The sequence below is a fragment of the Hippocampus bargibanti genome, linkage group LG02 (assembly GCF_051943395.1).
Source record: "Hippocampus bargibanti isolate YZ-2025 linkage group LG02, ASM5194339v1, whole genome shotgun sequence".
In the NCBI taxonomy this organism is placed as follows: Eukaryota; Metazoa; Chordata; class Actinopteri; order Syngnathiformes; family Syngnathidae; genus Hippocampus; species Hippocampus bargibanti.
Window position 1 is genome coordinate 23,559,258 of NC_142735.1, and position 23,243 is coordinate 23,582,500.

At 40.9% G+C, this 23,243-nt stretch overlaps 1 protein-coding gene across 39 annotated transcripts in view; it reads left to right on the top strand.

Annotated features, from left to right (window-relative positions):
* The window catches only part of ptprda (protein tyrosine phosphatase receptor type Da), a 348,859-nt gene that overhangs the window by 246,729 nt on the left and 78,887 nt on the right, over window positions 1-23,243 (top strand). For all 39 annotated transcript variants that reach the window (XM_088990303.1, XM_088990302.1, XM_088990306.1 and 36 more), the window contains one exon: window positions 1,230-1,410. In XM_088990303.1, coding sequence (XP_088846429.1) covers window positions 1,317-1,410 — 94 coding nt within the window. In that variant the 5' untranslated portion in view covers window positions 1,230-1,316. The remainder of the gene's footprint in view (window positions 1-1,229; window positions 1,411-23,243) is intronic.

Consider the following 23,243-nt stretch of genomic DNA (forward strand, 5'->3'; position numbering starts at 1 on the left):
AAATAAAAACAGAGTATCAAATAGGTTCAAATGGAATATATAATTACCAATAATATAATGATATATTATTAAAAATACTGAATGTGGCAAGAAACAACATTAATGCATTTGAAAAAGGATTTATCTGTGTTCCTATGAAGACGCTCGGCGTAAATTAAATACTACTGAATGATGCCTGGCTAGTAATGATTTATTTTACCACTAGAGGGAACCTGCACACCCAAATAATATTCTGACCACATTCTGAGTGTTCCAAATAAGACTTTTTGTGTGATTTATTTTTTAGCAGCGCGTTTAAATATTAACTAGTTCTCTAGATTCTGTACGACTGCTACTCAATGAAGTAACATTATAGTCCAGGACAAGGGCAACCATCACTGCTCGCAGCATTAATTTGACTGTTTTCTGTTTTGTTTTTTTTTTTTTTTTTTTTTTTTTTGGGGGGGGGCTTTCCCCTAATTTATTCAGAATTTTATTTTATGTTATTTTATTTATATTTTATATAAAGTGCTATATAAATCAATTTGTATCGTATTGTATTGTTTTTTATTTTATTTTTTTAATATTAGGACTATCTTCCCATGATATGCTGAATTGCACATGTAGAAAATACGGTGGCCATATTTGGGCAGGATGTGTTTGAACTCTAGCACGTCACTGTCATATGCAAAAGTACAAGGAAGCACACAAGTAGATGTGCAGTTGGCATCGGTGTCTCGTAGGCGTTATAGGGAAAAAAATCATATTTGAAGTAAAAAATGAAGTATATTCAATATGGGCTTGCATTAAGAACATATAAATGTCAAAGGCCAAAACGAGACTGGACTTAATTGACATTTGTATGTTATTCCAATTGTGACGTCTGCTTTTTATGCTCCTGTGCTTTTTTCTTTGGGGGGTGGGGTGTTCTGTGGTCTGTGGAAAGCCAAAATCAACACTGGCGTGTGAGGGAATTCATAGCTGAGCGTGCAATTGCTTCTTTTGCATTCCCCCAGCGCACATACGCGGTGCGGAGTGACTATTCCATTTAGAGAAGTGTCAGAACATAGCCCGCGAGCACGTCAGCCTCCTCTTATCCCGTGGCACCTCCAGCCGAGGCCGTGCGGGGGTCTGTCACCAATGTGCAGGGAGAGATAAAACCCAGCGTGCAAACAGCTTTGTTTCATTCACTTCCTTGCTCTCTCTTCTCCCCCCCCCCCATTCCCCCCTCCTTACCATTTCTTGCATAGGCTGTGACTACATTCCCTGCATCTGAGAAATCAGAGCGGACTGACTCACAGGGTTCTGTGAGCCAGCACCACCGAGGCTGCCAAAGCATGCCGGTGCCGAGCTGTCCCACCATGCGCCGCGCCAGGCCCGCGCTGATGCTTGTCACCCTGGGTCTGCTCGCCCACCTCGCTGACGCTCAAAGTAAGTGGACCGGTTTGCTTTTTGCACAGCACAGCTTCCTTACCTGACACCTGTACTGAAGGACACAGTCAAAAAAAATAATAAATAGGGGTGACGAGTCATTGTCATTGTCAATCATAACTTGTCAGCTTGTGGTCCATGAGATTGCCCCGAAGTATCTAAATGGAGTATGCAGTGTTGACTCTGATAACTCAGTGTACATCAATCAGTTGTCTCCCCAGGAATCGATCCCTACCCCCAAGGACACCGCATTTTTTTTTACAAAAGGAAAAGTGCATTGAGCTGTAAGAAAAAAAATACATGACAGATTAGATAAAACACTTTATTACACTACTTATTCCATGCATTTAGTATCCATGCATTAGATGTGTGCCTTAAAGGGGTGTGGCCTAGTATATGACATCAGGAGCTCAAGTCACTCTTACCGTGTCTTTCGGTATGAAAATCTCGGTGTGAGTTATGGCCCACAGCAGCCTTTCTTCTTTGTACTGGGGCGTTTTGGACAGTTTGTCACATTGAGTCAATAGCTGAGTAAAAATGTGCCGTGGTTGAGGCTCTGCTTTCCCATGTTAACTCTTTCACTGCCAGACGATGTACAAAAATATGCCGACTCCAGTGCCAGGGTTTTTGTCATTTGCACTCAAATTGCAGAACCCACACAATATTGAGTTTTGGGACTATATTAACATTCAATGCAGCGTAAGAAACCTTATTCTCTCTCCTTTCATCAGAAAAAAACACAATTCCTAAGTTACATGGGTCTGGAGTTATCTGAGCTTAAAATGGAGGATGCTGTACAAAAGGCAAATGCTGCCCCCTCGCGTGAGGGAAAAACCATGACAGAGGTCTGACCAGCGCTTTATCGGCAGCACCCCCCGCAAGTAAAACTAAAACCCGAATAGTGTCAGGAATGGCTCTCCGTTTCATATTTTCAATTCCCGAAAAAATCAGGAATGGCAGTGAATGATTTAATGGCCATTATGTATTCTTTAAATTATTATTATTGTTATTGTTATTTATTATGTATTTATTATTTATGTATGTCTTTATTTATGTGTTTATCTATTCCTTTCTTTACTTATTTATCGATCAATTTAACTATCTATTTATTTTTCCATGGAGCTTATGCACATCTCAAATTCTGTCTCTCTCAAGTCAACCAGCGCAGTTATCGTTCCACTTGTAAATTCAATTTCCACCTGTTTTTTATTAGCCCAAAGGGAAACTAGTCTATTTGGCAAAATTAAAAAGACACTTCAGAAAAAGGTAATAAAATGTTCAAGAAAAGATCATTTAAGAAAAGGCATGCTTTTTTTGTGCGCTGTTACGAAATGTCAAACACACTTTGCCTAAGACATACCCGCCTGAAAAAAAACGAAATGCACCACCAAGCACTCAAAAAATAATAATTTCCTGATCTTATTTTCCTGTCAATGCACAAATGAATTAGTTGCATTAAAAATAGCTTCATTTCATCAATCAAAGGAACAAAGTTATCTCCATCCGATGATCCGTAACTCCCATCAAAATGTGCTCCGGTCTCTATTTCCCAACTCCCGGCCGGAATGAAACGATCAGGTGAGGCAGAAGTGCTGAGCCCAACCGGGGAATGTCATGATGAGAAGTGTCGGGAATGAAGCTTTTCGACATCAGGCACCTGCCCGTTGATGTGTGACAACAGCTTTCAAACCTCATTGAGCTCAGGCCCTGTGACACCCTGCTCACCCAATCCCCCACCGCACCGCATCCATGAATCATTAGCTTCGGGAGGCACAGTGGGATGAATATAAGTTTTATCACTCCCTTTGCACTCGCTGAAATCCCCCCTCAGTGTGAATATCACTGAATAGGAGAGGACTGCATCAGACGGGGATGGGTGGGAGGGGTGATTACGATGGTGGTGGTGGTAGGAGGTGGAGGGTTCCAATTCATCCAAGGTCATAGAGCACCGAGCCGCACAAAGTAAAATTGATGGGGCCATTTTTTTCCAACTTTTCCATCACCCAGACAAAAAAGACAGCTGTCCTAATCGAATCTATCAGCACACGTTTCAACACTCACGTTTCGATCAAACATTCCTCTGACTTGTCTTTCCTTCCGTTTGCCTTTCGGATTGAATCAGCTGTTATAGTGTTTCCATATAGCCAAAATGATGGGGAAAGACCCCGCCCCCCCAAAAAAAAAACTAAGCTTGTCTCCAACAGGAGTCCGTTCTGGTAACACACATTGGATTGTAAAAAATAGCTATCTTTTTTTAAATAGGTGTTCTTAAAATTTCAGACAGGATTGCCGAAAGAAAGCTGTTTTGGGTGGCAAATTACAGTCAATGATCCATACTTGTTGTAGTGCTAATTATGATTGAATTGGATTGAATTTGCCTTTATTAGTCTCACAGTGAAGAAATTTACATTTCACAGCAGCAAAGTTATGATGCATCAAATACCGTATTTCCCTCAAGACAAGGTGCACCATCAATGAATGGCCTATTTTAAAGCTGTTTTCATACATAGGGCACACTGTATTATAAGGTGCATGTAATAGAAACTACAATAGTGGCTGAAATGGTGTAAGCTATCCACGAGATGGAGATACACGAAAGGAAATACAATACAATACATGTGCAGTTGTAACAAAGCACTGGACACAACATTTAAAATATTATGTCTTCTTCCTTTTTGAACGAAGGGGACACAAGCCAGTGTCTTCTTGTGCCAGTCCCTAGCCCGGATAAATACAGAGGGTTGTGTCAGGAAGGGCATCCCATCTAAAAGCTTGGCCAAAACAAACATGCAAATCAAACCTCTGAAGATGGAGGACACTGATTCGCTGTGGCAACCTCTTGAAGGGAAAAGCTGAAATGAAAAGAAGAATATAAAGTGCATTGGATTTCTCGGTGAGAAAACAAAATACTTTTACAGTGCGGAAAATACAATAATAATAATAATAATAATAATACATTTCATTTTTAATAATAATATATTTTATTTTAAGTGCCTTTCAAAACTCTCAAGGTCACTTTACAGTCACAGGATAAGTTTGTCTGTGGGTGAGCAGCGGCAGCCACACGCGCCAGCGTTCACTGAACCCGGAAGTAACTCTTTTAAATGAGGCATCGTCAGGATTAGGATATGAAAAATGAAAACTAAAAGTAAAGACAAAATAAAATGAAAGTAAAGTTGCACAGCCAGAACTGAATAGGAATCATTTGGGGCAGTCCAGTAGTCTAGTGGTTAGGGCGCCATACTCAATACAATACAATACAATACAATACAATACAATACAATACAATACAATACAATACATATTGATTTATATAGCGCTTTAACAACAGCCGAAGTTGTAACAAAGCACTTAACATGGATAACTATTATATACAGGAAATAAAGCAGTTCCAAAGATGGTAGAAAGCACCGGGGGTGGATGAGCTCGGAGAGATAAGGAGGAGCGAGGCCATACGAAGATTTGAAGACAACTAATTAGATCTTGAAAAAAACGCTAAAATGTATAGGGAGCCAATGAAGGGATGCCAGGTAGGAGTTATGTGCTCCTCACGAGTACCAGTCAATAAGTGAGCAGCAGCATTTTAGACCAGCTGGAGATGCTTCTTGGAGGATTGGCTAACTCCAAAGTAAAGCGCAAAAAATGGATGGACCAATTCTTCTTTGAGTCGGTGTTGGAAAAAAATTAAGGTAAAGAACCGAAAAGAATCCCGAAGCAGTGTTACAATGAGAGGCGTTTTTGGAGAGAGTTAATTATTGGAGTCTAAAAACAGACTCTTCCAGTTTACCCCCTGAGTGACAAGAAATTGTTGCCCTCAAGGTGTAATTATCTACCTTTTCTGTCACAGGGACTCAAATGCTTTGGCCTTGATGGAGGGTGTGTGTGTGTCTTGCCCTCTGTTGATACTCCGGACATTGTCTATGAGGCACGCGGGAGCCCAAAAGGACTGAGTGGGCCCGCTCAACAGATGGCCCGATGCTCGGAGCCAGCCCTGTTTGCCCGACGTGGTGGCATCTAGTCTAAAATTGCTACTAAAGATAACGGCGCATTTGATCGCAGTAAAAATGTGAAGCATTGCACGAAATGGATTGAAAAATTGTCTTTGAGGATTGTGGAACTGTTTATTTTGTCACATCATTTTCATCCCCATGCCGCACCCCACCCACCACCCGCCCCGCTTTACCACTCATTTTCTCCTTTATCAAATGTGGTCCGTTTTTTAATTTGTGGAGCAAATTATGCTTGGCAAGGCCTTGAAAGTGGTGCATAATTGTCTCATGTGAGAGCGAGGGGACGGCGAAGCAACAAAATTTATGCTTTGTGTCTTCTGCTGAACCATTTCAAGGAGAAGGGATAAGAAGGAACATCTCTGCTAAGGGGGAAAATGGGAAGAAAAAAAAGGAAAAACATGTGCATGCTTTGGCCTGGTGATTTGGAACGCTACCAAAAATTCTATGCAAAATACGCCTCGAACATCAAAGTTAGAAATCTGTTCAGTGAGCATCAAAGGATTAACTTGGCTTGGCGCGCCGAATGATTTGTAATTTTTACTACTGCCGTGTTAAGAAATACCGGTCCCATTTGTTCATTCAATATTTGGTTGAAAGTTTTATTTTGGTTCGCAGTGTCAATGAAGCATGAGCCCACACAAGTTTATTGTTCTGTTAATGTGTCGAACTATCAAAACGGCAGTTGTGGGCGTCGTCATCTATGTTGACATCCAATCGGTATAGTGAACTGATTTTCTCTGGCAAAAAAAACACAAAAAGAAACGGTTTAGTCATTCCTTAATGAAAAAAAAACAATGAGACAATGTTTTGTGGTCGTCGGGATAAAATCAGTCAACGCTGTTTTCTTTTTTCTTTTTTTACCTCAACTTATTGAAGTACTTTTTTCCCCACTGATCAGTACTTGCCCACCAGTGACCACATGCCACAACGGACTCAGTCAGACCGCAGGTCGACAAGTGTTTTAACTGATTTGCCCACCACTTGTCTCTCTCCAAGTCATCAATTACTATTGACAGCCTTCCCATTGGCCTCCGCGTGTGCCGGTACGTTTAGCGCTGAATCTATCTAATGTGTCGGCCCTCTCATTTTCCCAGCCTTTACTAAAAGTTGTCCATGATGAGTTCTTTGATACAACACAACTATACGTAGCGCGAAACAGAAAAATAAACAAATAAATAGATAAATAGATGCATACATACATACATACATACATACATACATACATACATACATACATACATACATACATACATACATACATACATACACACATACATACATACATACATACATACATACAGACAGACCTACATACGTACGTATTTTACACACACATGCACAGGCACACACACACGCACACACGCACGCAAACACACACGCACACACGCACGCAAACACACACACACACACACAAGCACACGCATTCACAAACACACACACACACATTAAAATTATGTCAGGTTGACCCTGGCTCTTTTTTAAATGTAGATTTAAGTATATTTTCATTCCACACACTGTAATGAACTGCATACATTCACAGTGTGCACGCACCGTATTTATGATATTTGCAACATGGCTCCCAGAGCATACACTGCGACGACCACGATGACGACATGTTAGCAGAGCGGGATAACCTCACAGCTAGTCCAAAGGCTAATGATCCTCCATTCCCCAGATGACAGCTGGCTTTAATGTGTGTTTTTTATGCATGCATGGCCTAATCTGAATTATTGTAAAGTAGTGTTGTATTTGCATATGAGCTCCGGGGCTATACCGAAATTAGCATTTTTACAACAGCTCAAATTAAATCCCTCTGCTTAATTTGCCCGCATGCTAATTTGATTTGAGTGTGTTTCCTTTTCCACATACACACATACACACATGCACGCACACATTAAAAACGCTCTCTTAAGAGCATCCCACATATGCAGTACGTGTTTGGCTCCCCACTGAATGACATTAAACCCAGAGAAGAGCAGGCAGCAGGGTCAAGTCGACGTCAGTGTAATTCCCGCCACTCCACTGAGATCGTTCATCATCCTGCCGGACATTTGCTCCAGTGGAAATCTCACTGTTGCCCTCCATTCGCTCGTTTCAAGGCAGCTCATTTTCCAGCCCGGCACTGTGCGTTTTTTGCTAATTCGAGGCGCGCTCGGAAAAATGGTAGCTACGCATTCCATGGTGTCATAGCAGTCCAGATCATTGGAAATTTACATTTGATTCAATTGCCTTCTTCGTTTTCCTCAGAACACAGCCCTTGAGGCAATTATTCACCTCGCCAGTAGACATGATGGAATCATTTTTGCCATTTTCACAGTTCTTTGAGAGATAAACTCATCCCTGAGATTGCAGGCCCATGGTTACCCAAGACAAATCGTTCCTACTATACACACTGATGACCGTCAATTGTATTGATTTTGAGTAAACACCTCCACTTTGGGCAGAGCACGGGAGCAAAAATTGGTGATTTCCCCTAAAAAAACACACAAACAAATTTAACCCATAGGCGTCAAATTCCAAGCCCATAGACACAATCTGGCACATTGTGTCATTTTCTAATAAGATTCCAGATATGCCGCCATTGTGCATTATCTTATATCAACATTGAGGTATTGTCTCTTCTAAAATATATTTCATAGTAAACTGAAAAGGTTTTCGAGAACTTCGGATGTCAAAACTATGTGGGTATCAGTTTGTAGTGTAACATGATACATACAAGAAAGCCAATCAAGGCAATGAGTGGATTGGATTAGCCTTTATTTGTCTCGCAGTGGAGCATTTACATTCCACAGCAGCAAAGTGATGAAATTAAGAGGAAAAAGTAGAAAAACCAATACAGGTTCTTCTGTAAGGACAGCCACTCTTGCGATACCCTCTTGAAGTCATTAAAAAATGAATTAAATAACAAATAACATGAAACAACACAAAAGACACAGACAGTCATTCAATCTTGAGCACTTTCTGCACCCTCGTTGCATGAAGCAGTTCTACATGAAAGAGGAGAGGATCAAAGTGTCCTTTTCACCAGTGGATCACAGACATCATGGTGAAATATGCACCTCTGCTACAAGCTAAATGTTGAAAGTAAACACAGTGCTGTAGCATCCACTGATGAAAAGAGACTGTCTCACATCTCCTGTCCCACGTGAATCCGCTTAAATTCCAAGACCTTGTATGACAGTTCCACATGCACTGCAAAAATTTTACATTTGTTCGCCGTAACTATCATGAGCCATAACTATCATGAGCAGGCCCCCAAAACATTTCAATAAGCCATGCTGGAAAATTGCAGGAAATCTGAAATTTGGGTTTAAAGGTCTGTCAGATTAAAGCTCCATATACACGACAGCAATGTGGTGCTACATTTGAAAACACTTGCGTTTTAGTCAACAACCAAAACCTTGTTGGCGACGCTGTGACATCATATATTTACGCCAAATAGTTTCGCCGCAAGTTGCTGTCCATTCATCTCTCAAAAGTTGCGCAAGCCTTGTCAAAAGCTCCGCCAAGAAAGCGCAATGGGCCCAGAGTTCGTCACTCCAGAAAAAAAAGAAAAACAATTCCCCTTTGCCTCCCTTCCCCTGGCACTGAATTCGTCAAGAGGACGAAGCAAGTCCAGTTGAATTAGACTGCATTTTGCTTTTTCTTCATCTTGCGCACACTCCTCACCGGGACCTCAGTGCAATTTATCATGTTGCCATCTTGACAGCCTCCCCTCGTCCTTCCCGAACCACAAAGCCATTAGACTATCTCGGCGTTGCATTGAGCACGCCTACGTGCGACATTTATCATCTTTTGTCCCAATATTTATTTTTTTTTAATCTCGCCAAGTGCCCCGTTGGTTGCCCTAACCTCGACAGGCCACTGTAATGAAGCGCTCGGAGGTTACTCGTCATTAAAAAAAAAGCTAATTGAAGCTAACAAACAAAAGTAAATGGGGTGAGTGAAAAGTGGGGTTCTTTGTGAAAATGCCAGAGAAGGAGAGCTCACAGATGGCAGTTAGGAAGCTGAAGCGGCGATGTGGCAAAATGCCCTTTGCTGCCTTCTTGTGCTTGTAATTTTAGGACTGTTTTTGTCCTGGGCAAATCAACGGGTCATGACAAAGCACAAGTTGATCGGGTCCACTTTGGAATTCCTGTAAACGGTCTCCAGAATTTTTCTAAATACCAAACCGGTCTCTAAATATGCATGGGATTCAACTTCCTGGTTATATGACCGTCATGATTTGGCCGGAGAAACGACTAATTCCGAGCTTGTTCCGCACTTTGTTGTAAGCAGTATTGAGTGGTTGCGGCAAATGTCAGGTATGGGTATTTGTGGGCCGATTAGTTACTACCCATACCTTGCTGGAGAGACAATTTAATTTTAACCTAATCAATAGTTCGCGAACTTAAACTTGCAAAGCAGTAGCCTGGTGGTTTATGAAATTGACTTGTGGCACAGTGTAACTTGCATAAAGTTTAGATAAATTCTGCTACTACGCCCCAAATAAATGAATAAATGAATGAATGAATAACTAAATCCAATAAAACTAAATAAATAAAGACACAAATAAATAAAAAAACAAATAAATACATACATACATACATACATACATACATACATACATACATACATACATACATACATACATACATACATACATACATGCATACATACATACATAGATACATGCATGCTTACATACATACATACATACATACATACATACATACATACATACATACATACATACATACATACATACATACTAGACAAATAAATAAATAAGAACACCAGCAAAGTGCTTTGGAATAAATAAATAATAAAAATATGAATATTAATTACACGGAGGGTGTGGAGGAGGACTTACAGAGCTTTACAGAGCATTACCTTTCGTACTTACTCTGCCCACTTGCGATGCCACACTTTGGACACAAATGAAGCAGCTCGGCGTGGGAATAATTGTCCAACTACAGCTCATAGTTTGTCACACGGACATCTGTAACATGAAATTTGGAACATGGGGGCAGTGCGGTCAATTGGATGTCGCCACGTAACAGCCTCAGTGAATCTTGCGGCGTGAAATTTTTTCGAGGGAGGGCATTTTTATTTGTAAGGTAAACAAGTATCGCGTGGGCACAAATCCAGGCAGCAGAAAGTCGCCCGGTATCACCCTGACGCTAACGATGACGCTTGGAGGGGAGATGTGGGACGGATTAAAGGGATCTTCGTGGGCGGATTGTCAAACATGTAAGCAAAAGTTGGTGATGAAATACGCCGGCCGACTTGTTTGCAATCACAGGGAGCGTAACAGTTCAAAGGATTTGCAAATACATCGCGGGGGCCACCACTGCCGAATGTCTGGCTTTCATGTAGCTATGGCAACAAATTTGGGGGTATCGCTGTTTACCGAATCAAATCATGGCGATTGTTTATGATCCCAGCTGAGTAGAAAGACAGGTTAAAAATTATACGGGGAAAGCCCGTTATGATCGATGCTCAGCGAAGCACTGTCACTTGTCCAAAGACTTCATGCGCTAATGTACACTTCCCTTTTCATCGCGCGACAGCCACTTAGAAACTTTGGCCTGGATTCAAATGGCTATGGGCCGTTGGTGGCGTGAGAGCTTTTTCACTTGTCTGTGAAGTCTTTCAACAAACAAATAAACCATAATAAATACAAGGCTTTGAAAAATGTCAACACCGAGCTTGGGAAAAATCACTAACAAGTGAGAAGGGGGCGGGCTGACAGGGGGATAGTGATAAAGTAAGATAAAGTGCCCGAATGAGCGGAAGGTGAGAAAGACAGCTCTCCAAAGACGTACTTCACTCCATCACGCCGAACCGATGTAAATGAACTGTGACAAGAGAAGCCGGCGGCGTAAAGATTCCCAATGTGCATCAAACGGCAGCGGCTGCTTTTAGCTAGCTCGGTGGAGGCAGAGATCTGCCTTATGCCTCCGGCGAAGGCGAATAATCCTGAGGCGGTTTCCATGGAGACGACTGGGTTTTGCCATTAACGCCCACACCCCCACTCCTCCCCAATTGCCGCATGCAGAATCACGGTGCGCACAGGCTGCACAAATGCGCAATCTAAGGACACCCGGGGTGAAAACAAAGCCTGCGGCTCAAGTGTGCTTCAATGCGTTTAGAGGAAAGCAAACAAAGGTGGCACCCTTTCCACGCAAGGTGCCACTTTGGTCCTTTCGACATAAGGCCAAGCTTCCTATTTGCAGTTCGCCTTTCACAAATTCAACAACCTTAACCTTCTCATGCACTCTGTAACCTGATAACGTGAGAAACTATCCATTGTAGTGACTGCTGTCCCTGAAAGGATTAAAGGCATAAAAACCACAGCCATTGAATATCAAATTGGAAAATAAATTGACATATAATAATAATAGTAATCATCATCATCATCATCATCATCATCATCATCATCATCATCATCATCATCATTATCATAATCATAATAATAATAATTATAATACTAAGCTCTGTTCTTTTTTCTGGAAAGGGTCGAGGATGCACTAAACGAATCACGGGATTTGATGGTGCGCATATGTTATTGTTCTTATTACTTTCATTATTATTATTATTATTATTATTATTATTATTATTATTATTAGTAGTAGTAGTAGTAGTAGTAGTAGTAGTAGTAGTAGTAGTAGTATTTTTATTAGTAGTAGTATCAATACTAACACTCACAATAATAATAATAAGACTAATAATTATTTTTATATTTAATATTACTATTAAATTAATATCCGGATAATAGATTACATAATAATAACAGCATTATTATTATTAGTAGTAGTAGTAGTACTAGTAGTAGTGGTAGTGGTGGTGGTAGTGGTAGTATCATGCAACCTATTCTCAGCTATTCGCTGAAAAAAAACTCACCATGCAGTGTTTCTGTGCGCTTTCTTAAATACATCAGCATGCAACAATGTGGGTCCAATGCCCTGTGTACTACTTTTGGTAGTACCAGTGACGTGCAGTCACTGTGTGCAGTCAGGGGGTGAGGCAGCAGCCGGCTGAGCCTCAACATGGATTGTGCAATGACTATGCTAACTGTGCTGGCTTGCTCTGCTGTGAGACCGCATTGCTGTCCTTCTGCATATCGCTATTAAAGCGCACGTTTAGTATATGAACTCAATTTCTACAGTTTAGCTGGTGTATATAATGTACAGTCACTGTACATTATAAACACTGTACTACAGTGTTTATTTTGTTTTATTTTTATCAAAACTCTGTGCGTAGGTGAGGCACACAGTTCTCCCGCCTCATGACAGGGGGCGCTTGTGATTCCAGAGATACTTGCGACTCCATGGCTGCAAAATAATAGAATTAGGGACAGCAAGCTACAATAAACAGTTAGCAAGTAAAGTGCAACCCTCAAGTCATTTTTTTCGTGTTGCTTGGCCTCATTTTCAGAATGGAGGATTACATATCTAAATTGAAAGAATTTTCTAAACTGGACTTTCAATCGAAGCAGGAGATAATAATTAAAGGAAGACCAACACCGGAGCTAAAAGGTTTGCTTCAGACAACGGGACAGAATACTCGCTCTTTTCAGACGGACTGGTACACACGAAAAGGCTGGCTGTGTGGATGGCCGGCAAGAAACCTCCTTTTCTGCTATTCCTGCCTTCTGTTCTCAACTTATGACAATGTCTGGACTCAAATGGGATATTGCGACCTAAAACATTTATAACGGAGCCTCATCAAACATGAGCGAAGACTCAACATCAGCATCCACAATGCTAAGGTAAAGGAGAAGCGGGAGATTTTAAAATATCTCATCAATGCCACCTGCTTCCTTGCCAAACAACAGTAAGGGCTCTGCTCATCGTGGCAACTATGTTGAACGATTACATGCGTTCGCTCAGAAAGATGACAGGCTCGCGAGTCATTTTGGGACATCCACTGTATTTTCTGGCCTGTCAAACAGAATACAGAACGATTTAATTGAAGCAGTTGGTGATGTCATTAGAAATGACATTAAAAGTCAGTCTGCGGCTAGATGGATGCATGGCTTGGGGAACCCGCGATAAGAAGAAAGGAGCTTCAGCGCAGAGCGCCGATGCGTATGTGGAACTGTTGCGAAGCAGATTTATGTGGAACAGGAGATGTGAGACAATCTCTTTTCGTCAATGGATGCTACAGCTGCGTGTTTGCTTTCAACATTTAGCTTGTAGTCGACGTGCACATTCCACCATGATGTCCCTGATCCACTGGTGGAAAGACGCTTTGATCCTCTCCTCTTTCATCTAGAACTGCTTCATGTCATCACAAAGAGGGTACAGCAAGTCCTGAAGAATGAATGTCTCTCTGTGTCTTTGTTTTGTCATATTGTCTCTATGCTGTCATATTATTTATTTATTTATTTTTTTTTTTTGTTCTTTTGACTTCAAGACGGCGCCGCGAGAGTGGCTGCCTTTCCATCAGCTCATGTATTTTGTTTTTCTACTTTCATTCCTTTCAACACTTTGCTGCTGTGAAATGTAAATTTCTCCACTGTGAGACTAATAAAGGCATATCCAATCCAATCCAAAAAGGAGATCGGTGCAGCCCCATTTGTTGCTGTAGAAGTAGATGAGATTGTCATTCTCAGCACTGAAAAGACTGAAAACATACAGTCGGAACAGGACTGATCAAGGACGACTTTCTTCACTGGCAGTGATCTCCGTTGAGACAGAGAGACTTTTAAAACTGAAGAAAGATAAGGAAGGCTTCTACATAGAAGTTGTCAATGCCTTTCTTCAGAAGGAGTGGCGCATGGACTTCATTTACAAGTAAAGGTAACACGATAATAACGTTTTTTTTAATTATTTTTTTCAATGCTACAGTTTGTATATATAAAGAATGCTGACATGACATTTTAAACAAAACACGTTAACTGTTGCCAATCAAATGGTGATTAAGCTACTCTGTAGAGTTAATATGTTTGTAAATCTGACTGTGATGACGTCAGTGCCTCACCAGCCATGAACTTCACCGCACGTCACTGGGTAGTACACAAGGCAAGAAACTATGTTGAGGTGAATCATATCAAGCTTTGGTAGGTCTATGTGGTTCCGAGTTCAGCCTTGGTTGATAGCAGAAGAAGTCTTGAAATAATAGACAACAATTTCGGTATCATAATGCTTGTATATTTACAGAAAAAAAATAATGAAGGGTGGCAATTTTGAAAGTTATCACGGAGGGGTGCAATTCACGACAGGGCATTATTTTAGTAAATGAAGACTCTCACATTAACAATCGTAAAAAAAATGTGTTGCAAAAAAAAATATTTAATTAATATTTTGCTTAATATCGCAAAGATTGAAAGTGAACCCATTTTTAAAAAATCTTTCCTGTCATCTTTATTAGGGGCTCTGTAAAATTGTCCATGTTTGATCCATACACCTCAATTGTGCTCAGTCAAAATGACATCCACGCGAACGCCATTTTATGGTGAAATTGTCACAATTATAAACACGCTCAGATAAATGGTGATTTTTCGAGTGTGGGGTGCCCTTTAATTACGCCACTTGCACAACATGTCAGGATTATTGGCCACGATTTGCCTTGCTCAAAAGTGGGAGGATCGCACGCGGCGAGGGGGAGGTGGGGAAGGGGGCGGTGGAGACTGTGTGGAAATTGCTCGCCTTTTGTACCATTCTTTATCGAAGGCTTGAGCGATCAATATGACGAGCCAAATGGCCATAAATAATACCCTTGCCAGAGAGGTCGGCATTCAGCGAGTTAATAACAGGCCATATGCGGCATTTAGGTATAATTGCGCGACATGTTGTTGACGGGGGAAGGGGGAGTTTGGAGGGGGGGCTCGATAAGGCATATTTACACGCACACAACGATGACAAGAATCATAATGTTGCGTGCCTTGTGTATAACAGTCGTTAGCTAAAAATATTGAAAAGATTGTCGAACTCAGTAAAAAATATATTTTGCACGTTTTTTGGTTGTACTCGCAGTTGCATTTCCTATTGGTTCTAAAACACGTTCATGTTGAACAGCAAATGGACTACGCTTGTTTATGAAAGACCACAAGAAATGGCAGAAATTACTCATTGTGTAATAAATTAACAAAAATGTTTTCATCTGTTACGGCACAAGCTTTTGTGGTGGGTCTCCTTGTGAGAGACATGCGCAAATTTCCTGTTGCCAAGGGAAACTGATTTTGATGATGGAAATTTATACAAGGTGATTCCAAAGAATATCCCCATGCTCCTTCTTCATGCAATTCTGGAACTACAAATGTTTTGCAATTAGGTTGTCTCTCTGTTTACCATGCATGTTGACATTTTTTTTCCAAACCAGAAAATGTTTTCACAATCATAAAAAAGTGTTTTTGACTCATTAGAAACTTGAAAACTCCACTCACTTGGATTTTTTGAAGACAAAATGAAAAACTGACTTTTCTGACATGCTTTCTTGAGACTTTGGACCATATCATGCTTGCGTGATCTATTTTCCACACTATAATGCACTTTGGAGTATAAGTTTTGTTTATAGAGTGCTTTCATGACCACTGAAGATGTAAGAAAGCACTTGACAGAACATTTTAAACAACGCGTACATGAAATTAGAACATTGTTCTTCTTTTCCTTTCGGCTTTTCCCCTCAGGGGTCACCACAGCGAATCAATGCCCTCCATCTATCCCGGTTTTGTGCATCCTCTTCTCTCACACCAGCTACCTTCATGTCCTCTTTGACCACATCCATAAACCTCCTCTTCGGTCTTCCTCTCGGTCTCCTGCCTGGCAGTTCAAGACTCAGCATCCTTCTCCCGATATAGTCACTCTACCTCCTCTGGACATGTCCAAACCAACTCAGTCTGGCCTCTCTGACTTTCTCTCCAAAGCCTCTAATATGAGTTGTCCCTCTAATGTACTCATTCCTGATCCTATCCAACCTGGTCACTCCCAAAGAAAACCTCAACATCTTCAGCTCTGCTACCTCCAGCTCTGCTTCCTGTCTTTTCTTCAGTGGCACTGTCTCCAGTCCAAACATCATGGCTGGTCTCACCACGGTTTTATACACTTTTCCTTTCATCCTAGCTGAAACCCTTCTATCACACATCACACCTGACATTTTTCTCCAGCCGCTCCAGCCTGCCTGGACACGCTTCTTCACCTCCTTTCCACACTCTCCATTGCTCTGGACAGTTGACCCCAAGTACTTAAAATCCTCCACCTTCTTTATCTCTTCCCCCTCTAGCATCACTCCGGCATTCACACACATATATTCCGTCTTGCTGCGACTGATCTTCATTCCTCTCCTTTCCAGGGCATATCTCCACATCTCTAGTTTCTCCGCCACCTGTTCCCTGTTCTCGCTACAGATCACAATGTCATCTGCAAACATCATGGTCCAAGGAGATTCTTGTCTAACATCGTCTGTCAGCCTGTCCATCACCATAGCAAACAAGAAGGGGCTCAGAGCTGACCCCTGATGGAGTCCCACCTCCACCTTGAATTCCTCAGTCATACCGACAGCACACCTCACAACTGTCTTACAGTCATGATACATGTCTTGTACCGCTCTAACATACTTTTCCGTCACTCCAGACTTCCTCATGCAATGCCACAGCTCTTCTCTGGGCACCCTGTCGTACGCTTTCTCCAGATCTACAAAGACACAATGCAATTCCTTCTGACCTTCTCTGTACTTCTCTATCAGCATTCTTAAAGCAAACATTGCATCTGTCGTACTCTTTTTTGGCATGAAGCCATACAGCTGCTCACAAATGTTCACTTCTGCTCTTAGTCTAGCTTCAACTACTCTTTCCCAGAGTTTCATTGTATGGCTCATCAACTTTATTCCTCTGTAATTAGTACAACTCTGCACATCTCCTTTGTTCTTAAAAATGGGCACGAGTACACTTCGTCTCCATTCTTCAGGCATCTGTTCACCATCTAAGATCTTGTTGAATAACCCGGTCAGGAACACCACCGCCACCTCTCCAAGACACTTCCATACCTCGATTGGTAAATCATCAGGACAGAGTGCCTTTCCCCCCTTCATCCTCTTCAGAGCCCTCCTCACTTCATCCTTGCTAATGCTTGCTACGTCTTGGTCCACAACAGTCACGTCTTCTACTCTTTGTTCCTTCTCATTTTCCTCATTCATCAATTCTTCAAAGTACTCTTTCCATCTTGCCATCACACTACTGTTAATACATTGCCATCTCTATCCTTAATCACCCGAACCTGCTGCAGGTCCTTACCGTCTTTGTCTCTCTGTCTCGCCAGCCTGTAAAGATCAGTCTCACCTTCCTTGCTGTCTAGCCGAGCATATAAGTCATCATAGGCCTCTTCTTTGGCCTTTGCCACCTTTACTTTAACCGTGCGCTGGATCTCCTTGTACTGCTGTCTACTCTCGTCCGCTTGTCTGAACATGTTCCAGTCAGTGTTGGAGAAGCAGTCTTTGAGTGCCTCTGACGACCCATCAGGCCACACCCTTATCTGCTTCTTGACTGGTTTGACGACTTTGACAAGAGGCCTATATGCGGGCATTGAACATCACGCCTTCAATTTCTAACTTCAGACTCATCATTCTATCTGATACTCTTTACTTCTAAGACATTCTTAACAAACTCCTCTTTTAAGATAACCCCAACTCCATTTCTCTTTCTGTCTTCACCATGATAGAACAGCTTAAACCCTGACCCTAAGCCTCTAGCCTTGCTCCCTTTCCACCTGGTCTCCTGGACACACAGTATGTCTACCTTCCTTCTCTGCATCATGTCAACCAGCTCTCTACCTTTACCTGTCATTGTTCCTACATTCAAAGTTCCTACTCTTAGTTCTATACTCTTGGCGTTCCATCTCTCTCTTTTCCTCCGGGCACACCTCCCTCCTCTCCTTCTTCGACCAACAGTAGTCCATTTTCCACTGGCACCCTGAAGGTCAACAGTACCAATGGCGGCCGTTGTTAACCTGGGCCTCGACCGATCCGGTATGGGATTCATAGGTTTGATTCGCATATTTTTTTGGGCAATTTTTTTTTTACGTCGGATGCCCTTCCTGACACAACCCTCTGTATTTATCCGGGCTTGGGACCGGCACAATAAGACACTGGCTTGTGCCCCTTGTGGCTACATTACATGAAATTAGAACATTAATCCGCAATATTATTTAATTATTCAGACCAGATCATCACTAGAACCTCATCCTTTCACCACATCACCCCCGTCCTCCAAGAGCTCCACTGGCTCCCAGTCAAATACAGAATCATCTTTAAAATTTTTCTTTATACTGTACATTTATAGCTATCCATAACATCCCCCCATACCTATCTGACCTTCTTCAAATTTCTATTCCCTCTCGTTCCCTTAGATCCTCTTCCTCCCCCCGCCTCTGTGTGCCCCCCCCCCCCCTTCCCTGCCCCTTTCAGGACGATGGGTGACAGAGCCTGAAGCTGCTCTACCCCCAAGCTTGGGAACTCACTTCCTCCCAATATTCAGAACATTGATTCTCTTCCCACCTTCAAGTCCCATCTCAAAACCCACCGATTTAAAATTGCATTTTCTGTGTAGCTCTCGCTCTTGTTTCTATTTGTAATTGTATTGTATTTATTGCATTCTATTTGTGATTGTATTTTATTTATTATAGCAACTATCCTTGTCTGTGAATGTAAAGTGTCCTTGAGAGCTTTGAAAGGCGCTTAAAATGTAATGTATTATTATTATTATGTTTATTGTTGTTATTAGTATTATTATTAGTATTATTATTATTGTATATACATGTAAAGTGCATCGGATTACAAGGCACACTGTTGGCCTTGGAGACAATGGAATGCTTTTAGGTATGCCTAATAGTGCGGAATATATGGAACGTTTCTAAAATAATTGTCATCAGACAACTAATATGTATTTTGGAATAATGTAACAAAAAATAATGGAACAAAAATCACAGACAATTTGATATCTTTTGTTGTGTTTCGAGTATCTACATTGACTGTTTAATGGTTCTGAATCAAAGTTGTCTTATGGAATGTTAGCAAATGTATTTTTAGCGACGTGGCATTCATCAAGTTGATGCTTTGGGCTCGCCGTTCTCCGTTAATGTGAATGCCTTCAAGGTGCAAATATTAATGAACAGTCACATCTCCGTGCCAGCTCGCTATTTAACCTTTAATCTATGTGAGAAAACGGATCAAACCGTTAACTCTCCGGAACGAAGAAGTGCCTTGCAGCATTTTGCGACAATCTCAGCACTCAATTTTTTGTCATGTTATTCCCCCTCACTTGGGTTTTTAGTGCCACATATAAAAATATACAAAATATAGACAGCAAGCTGTTACTCACCGTGACGCTTTTAGATACATGGAGACAAATGCAGGATAAATTAAACGTGTGTGTTGGTGCGCGTATGTGTGTGTGTGTGTGTGTGTGTGTGTGTGTGTGTGTGTGTGTGTGTGTGTGTGTGTGTGTGCGTGTGTGTGTGTGTGTGTGTGTGTGTGTGTTTGTGTGTGTGTGTGTGTGTATACACGTATATATCAGTGGTGGACCGTTAAGGCCTGCAAGGCCTTCTCTGCTGGCTTTAAAATATCAGAATCACAGAGTAAAGTGAATTATATTTTGTCCATGAATTTTTATTTAAATAATTCTAAATTGTCTTTCAGCTTCCTTTCATTGGTTTTTCCCTTGCTGTGCTGCTTCCAGATGTGTTCCGTATTTAAGCATTTAACCAATCACATTTCAGCCATCACACCAGGGTCAGAAATCTACATGGACGCTTTCAAAATTAGTTCTGCGGGCCCGAGAGTGTCAAAATAAATGTGGATGAAACTGTTGCGATAACCAATCAGTTTGAGTTGGCAACCCAAGGCCTGCTGGAAGGTTCTAGAAGCGTCATAGTTTTCGCAAATTATGATTGGCGAGTCACATGATTGGCTAGTCACTAATCAATCAGAGTATCACTAGCCGCTAGCATACTTGCGAGAGCTAGCACAGTTGTTCTGTAGCGAGCTGCATTAGCAAATATATTGTTCTGTCGATTTAATAGCGATTTTATCAACCCACAATGTCTGAAGGAGAAGAAGAAATGGATTTGGTCACAGTTATACTGTTAAAGCCATTTTCAAGACTAACTTTTGAAAAATAGATGGACATCATTAAGAAAGGTTGAACAACTCCAAAGCTAGCATAAATAGCAAATATTTACATTTTATGACGTTATTATAAATCTACACATTCCTATTAAAAATTATATGTATAATGTATGTATATGTATATGTATAATATATATATATATATATATATATATATATATATATATATATATATATATATATATATATATATATATATATATATATATATATATATATACAGTAAAGTCTCGTTATATCGATATCGGATATATCGATAGTCCCGGTTATATCGATACTATTTCTATGCACGCACGGAGAAAATTACATGCAAACAGGGTCGGATATATCGATAGTCCCGGTTATATCGATATTTTTTCAGACTCCCTTGGATATCGATATAACGAGACTTTACTGTATATATATATATATATATATATATATATATATATATATATATATAGTCCGGGGATTCACCCACGGCCACCATCCCCCTCCCCGTCTTCATCATGAGATAACTACTGGTGGTTTTGCTGAAGCGCTGGCCCCTATTTAATGAATCGTTCCATTGCCTCGTGGATAACAAGCTGAACACAAATGCCTTTTCTGCGTTCCAGGCTGCCTCTGCCTATCCTATCAGATAATTAACTTTTTTTTTCTTTCGTGTTTTTTTTTCAGCCAAGAGACTGCTCTGACTACCAAACAGTCTGCATAATTAGAATAACTTATCTCCATTTTTTTAAGAGCCAAAACAAACGACTCCAAATTTCCTTCTGTACCACCAGTATAATACCTGACTCAGTTTCCGAAATTCAGAAGCCAAATGAAAGTTTCCCAATTGTTTTGCACTGACGTCGGGGGAAAAAAAACCTCCATCCCAGCTGTCCCGACGTCTCATCTGTGCTGCGTTTCAATATTTATGTTTGTGTTTGCTTTCCGCCTTGACGGGAGGAAGAGGAGTCTTTTCATGTCTGTTTGTGCGGCTCGTCTCCTCGCAGCTTTTAAAGCCATCTGTTTGAGTGGGCCATTTTATTAAGTGACAAACTGGATTCCACAAGCGCGCTAATGTGTCCCATGGGGGCGCCGAGTTGCAGCGAAGATGTGAGAGGGAACAACTATCTTTTTCTCTACTTTCTTGATCCTTTGTAAACATTGCACGAAAAAAAAAACATAGCTTTTTAACACGACAGGTCTGTCGGTTTCTTGAATGTGTGACAGGACGATTGGATATTAGTTTAGAAGCAGTTGCGTGCTCCAAACTCGGAGACAGTCAATAATCATGCGCATGATATCCTCTTGGGTGTTTGCAGTGTCAATGTGGATGTACAGTTGCCACCATATGAAGTTTCTGCTTTTGTGGCTTTGTTAACCTTTATGGCTACAGTATGGTCAACCGTGTATACAAAATACGGTTAACCAGAAGTAATAACATTCCGCCCAAAGGCAAGATGAGTTGTCATTTTTGGGCAATTGAACGGCTTCCATCTGTCTTGCATGCCTGCTTCGAATGAGGTCGCAGTCGGTCAAATGACGTCTGGTTGGTTTTTGTCACCAAAATGGCCGCCGTACATGAATGATGACTTTATATGTTTGGCCTTGAGAAGTCAATTTGGTTGTAGGGTGCATTTTTTTAAACTACTACGCAGCATTTTTGATGTATTAGCTATCTGACAGTTTTTTGTGAAGTTTAAAAAAAGCACAATGCCCATTTTCAGCACAACCGTTTTTTTTTTAAGACCAACAATGTTGTTTGAGATGTTGGCATAATTTTGACGAGTTGACTATTCCAAATGTCTACATGTCCATACTTTTGGTGCTTTTTTTGTTAACTCATTCACTGCCAGAATATGTGCAAAAATGTGTCCACCCCAGTGCCAGGGTTTTTGTCATTTTCACTCAAATTGCAGGAACCACAGAATATAGAGTTTTAGGACTACATAAACATTCAAATAAGTATACAAAACCTTAGACTCTCTTCTTTATTCAGAAAAAAATGAATGAATTCCTAAGTTAAATGGGCCTGGGGTTATCTGCGCTTGAAACTTGGAGGGTGAAAGAAATACAACACAAAGCATCCATATTCATTTATATAGTGGTCTAACAACAGCTGAAGCGGGAACAAAGTGCTCCTAACATAGATAAAAGGCACAAGCTGTCCCCTTGTGGAAGGGAAAACCCATTGCTAGAGGTCTGACCAGCGCTTTAAAAATGAACAAATTTGGAAATGTCACTCAATGTGACACTTTTTCGGAATGGCAGTGAATGAGTTCATCTAAAATATGCCAGCCAACTTTTTTTCCCCAGCAAACCCCATAGATTTCAACACTAATATTATTGTCAGTGGAGAAAATATTTGTGTCATTATATTGTACGTATTTTTGTATTCTTATAATATTTATGATGTATATTATATATATTTTTTTTTATTCCTTTATTGTTTATTTCCTTTATTATAAAGCACTTAATAATCAACTGCATTTTGTAATTTGTTGTGTGAGATTGAAGTGGCCAGTCCAACCAAACGTTCACACTTGTCACTTTACTACAAAATTCCACCCCCACAAAATGATGTCGCTATCAAGTTTTTATTTTTTATTTTTTGTCTCTTGAAGGAACCTCTCGAAATGACCATTGTTTGAATCCTATTTTTCACATTTCCATATTTCCACGCTGATTTTGGAAGCATTTCTCATTGCTGGAGCCTGACTGGTGGGGCCGTTAATCGACATCCTATTGCTG